The sequence below is a fragment of the Salmo salar genome, chromosome 03, assembly GCF_965601325.2.
Source record: "Salmo salar chromosome 03, fSalSal1, whole genome shotgun sequence".
NCBI classification, from domain to species: Eukaryota; Metazoa; Chordata; class Actinopteri; order Salmoniformes; family Salmonidae; genus Salmo; species Salmo salar.
Window position 1 is genome coordinate 95462158 of NC_138293.1, and position 11687 is coordinate 95473844.

Sequence of the window (11687 nt, forward strand, 5' to 3'; positions counted from 1 at the left end):
ACATGATGTACCTGATATTACAGGTGGATAAACAACATTATGTACCTGATATTACAGGTGGATAAACAACATTATGTACCTGATATTACAGGTGGATAAACAACATGATGTACCTGATATTACAGGTGGATAAACAACATTATGTACCTGATATTACAGGTGGATAAACAACATTATGTACCTGATATTACAGGTGGATAAACAACATTATGTACCTGATATTACAGGTGGATAAACAACATTATGTACCTGATATTACAGGTGGATAAACAACATGATGTACCTGATATTACAGGTGGATAAACAACATTATGTACCTGATATTACAGGTGGATAAACAACATGATGTACCTGATATTACAGGTGGATAAACAACATGATGTACCTGATATTACAGGTGGATAAACAACATTATGTACCTGATATTACAGGTGGATAAACAACATTATGTACCTGATATTACAGGTGGATAAACAACATTATGTACCTGATATTACAGGTGGATAAACAACATGATGTACCTGATATTACAGGTGGATAAACAACATTATGTACCTGATATTACAGGTGGATAAACAACATTATGTACCTGATATTACAGGTGGATAAACAACATTATGTACCTGATATTACAGGTGGATAAACAACATGATGTACCTGATATTACAGGTGGATAAACAACATTATGTACCTGATATTACAGGTGGATAAACAACATTATGTACCTGATATTACAGGTGGATAAACAACATTATGTACCTGATATTACAGGTGGATAAACAACATGATGTACCTGATATTTGATTTGTTTTTTACAGGTATCCCAGCATGGGAGTAATAAGGACATCTGTTGTTCAGGCATATCAATATCATTTTTAAATGTTACATTTTTAGTAATTTAGCAGAGGCTCTTATCCAGAGCGACTTACAGTAGTGAATACATTTCATTTCATGCATTTTTAAAAATGTTTTGTTCTTTTTGTATTGGCCCCCTGTGGGAATCGAACCCAGAACCCTGGCGTTGCACACACCATGCTGGCGTTAAATAACAAATAAAAATAATTCCCAAATTAAAAAGCTTTCCATAGGTGATAATAAACACATTCCTGTGACACCAGATCCAGAACTCCTTCGCTAATTGAGTGGGGCAAAGTGTAGTTGCTAGGTAAACTATGTGGATTGTGGAGGAATATGACACAGGCTACATCCATAGGATTGAAGGTACCTGATGCAGTGCTAAACGACCTTTCCCGGGCATAGGAGACGATCATGATGCTGCACCTGCAATGTTTCTCATTTCTGACAGGAACCACAGCTCAGATAACTGCGTATTGAAAGCATTGCGAATTTTCCCATTCCCCCTCGTGTCGCAGAGACATCTGTCCGCATCAGCAGTATCTAGCCTTCAGAAGGTGGGTGACAGGCATCATTTTACCCCTGATATGAAATGACAGCGTTTAGCCCCAATTTACATGTCCCCCCCCCACTTCCTCCTCTGCCCAATAATGACCCCATATATTGTGATGCTGCTGAACTGAAGATATAAATATTATTATATCCAGTGGGCTGGGAGAAGGGCAATGCGCCTACACGCTCTGCGGTATTCCAAATGGCCATTACGCAAAAGGAGACCTCCAGCAATGTGAAATAAATGCATCCTATGCATTATCCCTGTTGGCTATATCAATTCGTTGCGGTGATTCTGTATGACAATAATCCCTATATGATTATGAATATTATCTGCTTGGTCCCGTTACCTATTCCCTTCCCATTGGAATGGGACCAAGCGCTGCTCAAGCAGATTTGCAGGCTACGCTACGTTTCCTGCAAACTCTCACTCACTGTCACATGCATAACAAGGTATGGAAAAGGAGGCTGTAAACCGGTTTCCCGTTTTGCTTACCTGCCCACCGTTTGGTTGGCGAGCTGTCGCATTCGATTGAATTGCTTCTTCATCTTGTATTTTCTGCGTTAACACCTATGGAGAAAAAGACTCCGCATTTCTCTCAAAATAACGGCCCGTACTCCGCAGCGGCACAAGAGAAAATCCGCCCTCTCATACTTTCTCTCCCTCATCGCAATTGTTAAAACATTGAAAATGCGCTGAATTACATATTTTCACTGCATTTTCCCGTATCCATTCGCCCTATACACCCAGTGCAGAGATGCTGGATCAATTCGCCGCTATGGGCAGCAGAGAGTGACAGTGTCATGACACGCTGCGCGGCAAAGCACTGTGGGTAGTGTAGTAAATCGTGAACTGTTCCAACTCATCTCACTCAGCATTAGTTATTACGGATGACCAAGGGAATTAATAATGTTTCCAATTGAATTATCAATAAATGACATGCTTACAGTTATGTTGTAGATAGGACATGGGTCGGTAGGTTATGATAAATGTCACAGGGCCAACTTTTCCAATGTTTAGCCTACATCAAGGGGGGCAAAAATCAATGGCCAACATGTAACAGTAAAAGCCTGACAACAAGTGTCCTATTGACATGGCTGTTTGTGTCAAACGTGGACTATTGTAATGTAACATTCTTGTTGCCATGCATGACAAGAAACTCAGAGTGGTTCCCGAGTGGCACAGTGGTCTAAGGCACTCCATCTCAGTGCTTGAAGCATCACTACAGACACCCTGGTTTGAATGCAGGCTGTATCACAACCAACTGTAATTGGGAGTCCCATAGCGCGGTGCACAATTGGCCCAGCGTCGTCCGGGTTTGGCCTATGGTAGGCCGTCATTGTAAATAAGAATTTGTTCTTAACTGACTTGCCTAGTTAAATAAAGGTTAAATAAAAGTTAAATAAAGGTTACATTTAAATGTAGAAGTAGAACTGAACCAGGATGTTATCCAGATTACACTACCATCATGTGGTTTCTATGTGTCAGTACACTACCATCATGTGGTTTCTATGTTTCAGATTACACTACCATCATGTGGTTTCCATGTGTCAGTACACTACCATCATGTGGTTCCTATGTGTCAGATTACACTACCATCATGTGGTTTCTATGTGTCAATACACTACCATCATGTGGTTCCTATGTATCAGATTACACTACCATCATGTGGTTTCTATGTTTCAGATTACACTACCATCATGTGGTTTCCATGTGTCAGTACACTACCATCATGTGGTTTCTATGTGTCAGATTACACTACCATCATGTGGTTTCTATGTGTCAGTACACTACCATAATGTGGTTTCTATGTGTCAGATTACACTACCATCATGTGGTTTCTATGTTTCAGATTACACTACCATCATGTGGTTTCTATGTATCAGATTACACTACCATCATGTGGTTTCTATGTGTCGGTACACTACCATCATGTGGTTTCTATGTATCAGATTACACTACTATCATGTGGTTTCTATGTATCAGATTACACTACCATCATGTGGTTTCTATGTATCAGATTACACTACCATCATGTGGTTTCTATGTATCAGATTACACTACCATCATGTGGTTCCTATGTGTCAGATTACACTACCATCATGTGGTTTCTATGTGTCAGATTACACTACCATCATGTGGTTTCTATGTGTCAGATTACACTACCATCATGTGGTTTCTATGTGTCAGTACACTACCATCATGTGGTTTCTATGTATCAGATTACACTACCATCATGTGGTTTCTATGTATCAGATTACACTACCATCATGTGGTTTCTATGTGTCAGATTACACTACCATCATGTGGTTTCTATGTGTCAGATTACACTACCATCATGTGGTTTCTATGTATCAGATTACACTACCATCATGTGGTTTCTATGTGTCAGATTACACTACCATCATGTGGTTTCTATGTATCAGATTACACTACCATCATGTGGTTTCTATGTATCAGATTACACTACCATCATGTGGTTTCTATGTATCAGATTACACTACCATCATGTGGTTTCTATGTGTCAGATTACACTACCATCATGTGGTTTCTATGTGTCAGATTACACTACCATCATGTGGTTTCTATGTGTCAGATTACACTACCATCATGTGGTTTCTATGTGTCAGATTACACTACCATCATGTGGTTTCTATGTGTCAGATTACACTACCATCATGTGGTTTCTATGTGTCAGATTACACTACCATCATGTGGTTTCTATGTATCAGATTACACTACCATCATGTGGTTTCTATGTATCAGATTACACTACCATCATGTGGTTTCTATGTGTCAGTACACTACCATCACGTGATTTCTATGTGTCAGATTACACTACCATCATGTGGTTTCTATGTGTCAGTACACTACCATCATCTGGTTTCTATGTGTCAGATTACACTACCATCACGTGGTTTCTATGTATCAGATTACACTACCATCATGTGGTTTCTATGTGTCAGATTACACTACCATCATGTGGTTTCTATGTATCAGATTACACTACCATCATGTGGTTTCTATGTGTCAGTACACTACCATCATGTGGTTTCTATGTATCAGATTACACTACCATCATGTGGTTTCTATGTGTCAGATTACACTACCATCATGTGGTTTCTATGTGTCAGATTACACTACCATCATGTGGTGTCTATGTATCAGATTACACCACCATCATGTGGTTTCTATTTGTCAGATTACACCACCATCATGTGGTTTCTATGTGTCAGAATACACTACCATCATGTGGTTTCTATGTGTCAGATTACACTACCATCATGTGGTTTCTATGTGTCAGATTACACTACCATCATGTGGTTTCTATGTGTCAGATTACACTACCATCATGTGCTTTCTATGTGTCAGATTACACTACCATCATGTGGTTTCTATGTGTCAGTACACTACCATCATGTGGTTTCTATGTGTCAGATTACACTACCATCATGTGGTTTCTATGTGTCAGTACACTACCATCATGTGGTTTCTATGTGTCAGATTACACTACCATCATGTGGTTTCTATGTTTCAGATTACACTACCATCATGTGGTTTCTATGTATCAGATTACACTACCATCATGTGGTTTCTGTGTCAGTACACTACCATCATGTGGTTTCTATGTGTCAGATTACACTACCATCATATGGTTTCTATGTATCAGATTACACTACCATCATGTGGTTTCTATGTGTCAGTACACTACCATCATGTGGTTTCTATGTATCAGATTACACAACCATCATGTGGTTTCTATGTGTCAGTACACCTTTTCTTCCTTACGACTATTTTCCAGCAACCGTATTTAGAGTAGTAGTGCTGATCTAGGATCATATCCTCCTTGTCCATGCAATCTTACTAGTTATGGTATAAAGCAAAACTGATCCTAGATCAGCACCCTGAGAGACTATTTAGAAAAGGACCCTGATCTTTTCCAGGCTGTATCACATCCGGCCGTGATTGGGAGTCCCATAGGGTGGTGCACAATTGGCCCAGCGTTGTCCGGGTTTGGCCTATGGTAGGCCGTCATTGTAAATAAGAATTTGTTCTTAACTGACTTGCCTAGTTAAATAAAGGTTTAATGAGATTACAGGTAACCTGGTCCCCAGGCTCCAGATAAAGAACCGGCTGGTGAATGAGATTACAGGTAACCAGTTTCTCAAGAGGGGGTGCCTGAGTAAATACTGAGAGAAACTTTCCACCAGTATAACCAGTGGTATCAGAGAGAGACTTTCCAACAGTATAACCAGTGGTATCAGAGAGAGACTTTCCACCAGTATAACCAGTGGTATCAGAGAGAGACTTTCCACCAGTATAACCAGTGGTATCTGAGAGAGACTTTCCACCAGTATAACCAGTGGTATCAGAGAGAGACTTTCCACCAGTATAACCAGTGGTATCAGAGAGAGACTTTCCACCAGTATAACCAGTGGTATCAGAGAGAGACTTTCCACCAGTATAACCAGTGGTATCAGAGAGAGACTTTCCACCAGTATAACCAGTGGTATCAGAGAGAGACTTTCCACCAGTATAACCAGTGGTATCTGAGAGAGACTTTCCACCAGTATAACCAGTGGTATCAGAGAGAGACTTTCCACCAGTATAACCAGTGGTATCTGAGAGAGACTTTCCACCAGTATAACCAGTGGTATCAGAGAGAGACTTTCCACCAGTATAACCAGTGGTATCAGAGAGAGACTTTCCACCAGTATAACCAGTGGTATCAGAGAGAGACTTTCCACCAGTATAACCAGTGGTATCAGAGAGAGACTTTCCACCAGTATAACCAGTGGTATCAGAGAGAGACTTTCCACCAGTATAACCAGTGGTATCTGAGAGAGACTTTCCACCAGTATAACCAGTGGTATCTGAGAGAGACTTTCCACCAATATAACCAGTGGTATCTGAGAGAGACTTTCCACCAGTATAACCAGTGGTATCAGAGAGAGACTTTCCACCAGTATAACCAGTGGTATCAGAGAGAGACTTTCCACCAGTATAACCAGTGGTATCTGAGAGAGACTTTCCACCAGTATAACCAGTGGTATCTGAGAGAGACTTTCCACACCAGTATAACCAGTGGTATCTGAGAGAGACTTTCCACCAGTATAACCAGTGGTATCAGAGAGAGACTTTCCACCAGTATAACCAGTGGTATCAGAGAGAGACTTTCCACCAGTATAACCAGTGGTATCAGAGAGAGACTTTCCACCAGTATAACCAGTGGTATCTGAGAGAGACTTTCCACCAATATAACCAGTGGTATCAGAGAGAGACTTTCCACCAGTATAACCAGTGGTATCAGAGAGAGACTTTCCACCAGTATAACCAGTGGTATCAGAGAGAGACTTTCCACCAGTATAACCAGTGGTATCTGAGAGAGACTTTCCACCAGTATAACCAGTGGTATCTGAGAGAGACTTTCCACCAGTATAACCAGTGGTATCAGAGAGAGACTTTCCACCAGTATAACCAGTGGTATCTGAGAGAGACTTTCCACCAGTATAACCAGTGGTATCTGAGAGAGACTTTCCACCAGTATAACCAGTGGTATCAGAGAGAGACTTTCCACCAGTATAACCAGTGGTATCAGAGAGAGACTTTCCACCAGTATAACCAGTGGTATCTGAGAGAGACTTTCCACCAGTATAACCAGTGGTATCAGAGAGAGACTTTCCACCAGTATAACCAGTGGTATCTGAGAGAGACTTTCCACCAGTATAACCAGTGGTATCTGAGAGAGACTTTCCACCAGTATAACCAGTGGTATCTGAGAGAGACTTTCCACACCAGTATAACCAGTGGTATCTGAGAGAGACTTTCCACCAGTATAACCAGTGGTATCAGAGAGAGACTTTCCACCAGTATAACCAGTGGTATCAGAGAGAGACTTTCCACCAGTATAACCAGTGGTATCAGAGAGAGACTTTCCACCAGTATAACCAGTGGTATCTGAGAGAGACTTTCCACCAATATAACCAGTGGTATCAGAGAGAGACTTTCCACCAGTATAACCAGTGGTATCAGAGAGAGACTTTCCACCAGTATAACCAGTGGTATCAGAGAGAGACTTTCCACCAGTATAACCAGTGGTATCTGAGAGAGACTTTCCACCAGTATAACCAGTGGTATCTGAGAGAGACTTTCCACCAGTATAACCAGTGGTATCAGAGAGAGACTTTCCACCAGTATAACCAGTGGTATCTGAGAGAGACTTTCCACCAGTATAACCAGTGGTATCTGAGAGAGACTTTCCACCAGTATAACCAGTGGTATCAGAGAGAGACTTTCCACCAGTATAACCAGTGGTATCTGAGAGAGACTTTCCACCAGTATAACCAGTGGTATCAGAGAGAGACTTTCCACCAGTATAACCAGTGGTATCGGTGTCATGCTGTTCCTAAAGTTTATACGTCACTGGAACGTTTGACTCCACATAAAAAGTGCCAGGCAGAGGCATTGTTTATTACAGTATTTAATCCCCAAATCGTTCTTCGGTAATGACCTTGAGTAGTGATTCAAAGGTAATCGGCAGATCCCTATCTGATGTTATCATTCTAGGAACCAACAACGTATATTTAATACAACTTGTTTTCCTTGTTCAAAACTTTTGAAAATATGTTTTATAGTTTTATGCTCATTAATTCATTGTGGATTTATGGTACAACTTTGAGAGTTGATTTTGATATGCCACATCATTTAATTTCTTACACAAGAACATTAATTAAGTCTCTGTAATAGAATGTCACCCATCCAGTCTCACAGCAAGAGTAGGTTTAATTACTAAATAATGCTGAGTCATTAACTGAAATTCATTATTACACTTCTCCACACACCCTCCCCCACCACCTCCCTCTCTCACCCCTCCCTCCCTCCCCCTCTCCCTCCTCCCTCTCACTGGGAAGAAAGAAGGGAGGGAGGAACCAGAACAGCTGAGGCGGTTGGTTGGTTGCTAACCAACCAGTAAAACAGGAACAACTAGACAAGCAGAGGAAAGAGAGTACACATGGAGGATGGAGACGTTGATAAAGCACATTCCAGAAAGCTTTCTCCTTACATAATAAACTAGTTATCACTTCACTGTAAGTTTCTCTGTAACACTTTACTGTAAGTTGCTCTGTAACACTTTACAGTAAGTTGCTCTGTAACACTTTACAGTAAGTTTCTCTGTAACACTTTACTGTAAGTTGCTCTGTAACACTTTACAGTAAGTTGCTCTGTAACACTTTACTGTAAGTTGCTCTGTAACACTTTACAGTAAGTTGCTCTGTAACACTTTACTGTAAGTTGCTCTGTAACATGTTCCATTAAGTTGCTCTGTAACATTTTCCATTAATTTTCTCTGCAACACTTTACTGTAAGTTGCTCTGTAACACTTTACAGTAAGTTGCTCTGTAACACTTTACTGTAAGTTGCTCTGTAACACTTTACAGTAAGTTGCTCTGTAACACTTTACTGTAAGTTGCTCTGTAACACTTTACAGTAAGTTGCTCTGTAACACTTTACAGTAAGTTGCTCTGTAACACTTTACTGTAAGTTGCTCTGTAACATGTTCCATTAAGTTGCTCTGTAACATTTTCCATTAATTTTCTCTGCAACACTTTACTGTAAGTTGCTATGTAACACTTCACAGTAAGTTGCTCTCATACAGTGATAGTAAACTAGTAATAACTACAACTCATGTACTCGCATACATTCACTTAGTGACCCAATATACACACTATAACTCTAGGAACAGAACACATATATATATATATATATATATATATATATATATATATATATATATATATATATATATATATATGACTATGCAACACCTTTTATGTTCACCATGTAGCCTACACAACTATCAGATCCTCCAATACTGTACATTCCTTGTCCATTATAAACTGTACACATTGTTCCCTTCACAATAGAGAAAGCAGAGCTAACTCTCCCTGGTGTTGGTATAGCAGGGCCTCTAAGTAGTGTCAGTGGTAAGACAACACCTCAGTGTTCCCATGCCCCATGTCTCTCTTTACAGCAATCAATCCCCGACCCATGCTCATCTTTACCTGCAAGTCGGTCTTGCTCCTTCAACCTGCCAGGGACTCACATGAATTATTTGCTGAGCATACTGAAGGCATTTGAGAGCGCACTTTCTCTCTGTGTCTCGGTGTCTCGTTCTGTCTCGGTGCCTCTCATGTGTCTCTGTGTCTGTTTCTGTCTCCCTTTCTCTGTTCACATTGTCAGAATACACCACGTGCCGGTAGGACATAAAGAGACTTTGGCACATGATGTGTTGGTTATCTAGTCCATCTAATAAAGTAACTGTAGCCTGTACTTGTAAATGTCACTGAAGTTCTCATTAAACAGGTAAAACAACTTACAACCAGAAACGCACAACAATGGTCTCCATGAGAGGTGCTGGGATTGCAACCCTCACCGTTCTATATTGAGGACTTGTTGCCAACAACATATGGGGCAGTTATATGGTGAGCAGGGGTAGTTATAGACCTATGGTAATGGGTGAATATGGAGGCATGTTCACAGGGGCCTCCTTTTCTTTTGATCTTAGGACCAATATTTCGACCATTATTAAGCAAATCACCATCATAAAGTGTATAAATGTAGGAATTAAGAAAATGCCTTTTCCTCTAAGTCATTCCATAAACTATCACTTTATTGCAGAAACCAGAGTGACTGAACCAGCGCTGTTTCATTCGGTGACTTAATTAGATCCTGTCCAGGTCATTGAGGACAAACAGGCATACAAGGAACACAGTGTGCAAGTTCAAACTATATGGCACTACAATACATATTGACAGAATGGACAAAGTGACATGTTTCAATGAATTAAGTGAAATAAATTGTCTTCATGAGAGCATGAGTGAAGAAGAGAAAATTAGACCATACAATAACAAGAAATGGGTCATCTATCAAGTAGTGCGTAATGACGCACCATGCATATGCTAGAGCCATATGGCTCTGGCTTTGTGGGCTATGCCAATATAATCCAAGGAAGTGTGGCAGCTACCATTGCCATCAGTGTGAATATCACAAGCAGAACGACCAAGCAACGTGCCGTTGTGCAAATCCTGATTCGCCGTCTTCTGCGGTTGGGTTGGGGAACAACAGACATAGTGTCCAGGCTAACCGCATCTTCATCAGCCATGGGTCGGCCCTGGGCACTGATGATGAAAATCTGAGAGTTTCTGTGGTCGGGACTGATCAGTGATAGTATCCGTCGACTCCTGCATCTCTCTGAAATCCACCTAAAGCGTCTCCCAATCCAGCTCAGTCCACTTGAATCAGACGGTGAGCTACTATGCCCTGACGCGCGTCGTGTTTCATGGTGATGCTGTGGGTTACCAGGTGCTGGTGGAGGGACAGGGACCTTCAAGGTCTGCCTGCCTCCTTCCTCGGCCTCTTTCCCCGGGGAGAGAGGAACCCCAACCTCCTGTTGCTTCTTGATGAAAGTCAGGTGTCGGCAGACGGGACAGATGATGGTGTCTCTGATGACGCCGTCCCTGTTGATACTGACTAAGGTTTTGACCAGACAGTCGTGGCAGAAAACGTGTCCGCAGCTCAGCGTCCTCTCCGTGCCAGAGAGACTATCATAACACACGGGACACTCTGAGTCCTCCTGGCTCTGCGAGTCCCGTTCCTCCGCTTGATGTCCGTCGAATGGTGTCATCCTGGAGCCTTTACGCGCTGCCTGGCAGTGCTATCTACACCGGTGGTGCACCATGGAATCACCAATAATCCTAATAACAGCTGTTGGCGCCTCGGGATTTGACTATAGTTCCAACAGCGAGAATAAAGCTGATTTCAATAGGCTAGGATCCCGAACCTACCTACCCGAAGGTCTGTTGCACTGGCTGAGTGAAACCAAAACACGTGCCACTCCTCCCATACAGGGCAGTGTCTCCCTCTCAGGGAGGGCTGTCATCTATACCCATAGGCTACACCTGTGTGACTCGCTGCTCTTCTGGTGCGTTCAGTTTCCCCTGAGTGACAAAATCAGCCAAACAGGATTTGGAATGTTTGAGAAAGAACACTGCAGATGTAATTCCAGTGACAGTCATGTCCCACCATTCTCCAAACCATGAAGTCTGACCCACAGAACAGATAAGCTATGTGTTATTGAGGTTGACTTCATAGAAATGCCTTGTAATTAATTTGATATTGGTGCACACCCTTGCGAAAAAGATTGCAGTCAGTCTGCAGTATAACTGCCGTTAGAGTGAGTATAATTGCAGTATGCTGCAAATACTGTGTACATAATAAC

The 11687-nt window shown here is 41.5% G+C and overlaps 2 protein-coding genes across 2 annotated transcripts in view; one reads left to right on the forward strand and one right to left on the reverse strand.

The window, feature by feature from the left end:
- Nucleotides 1–11687, forward strand: part of LOC106602029 (peripheral myelin protein 22) — a 544081-nt gene that overhangs the window by 385957 nt on the left and 146437 nt on the right. The gene's annotated exons all lie outside the window — the stretch shown is intronic.
- rnf222 (ring finger protein 222) lies at nucleotides 10059–11367 on the reverse strand. The gene has a single exon (XM_014194467.3). The coding sequence runs from the start codon at nucleotides 11091–11093 to the stop codon at nucleotides 10398–10400; it is 696 nt and encodes a 231-aa protein (XP_014049942.1). The 5' UTR covers nucleotides 11094–11367; the 3' UTR covers nucleotides 10059–10397.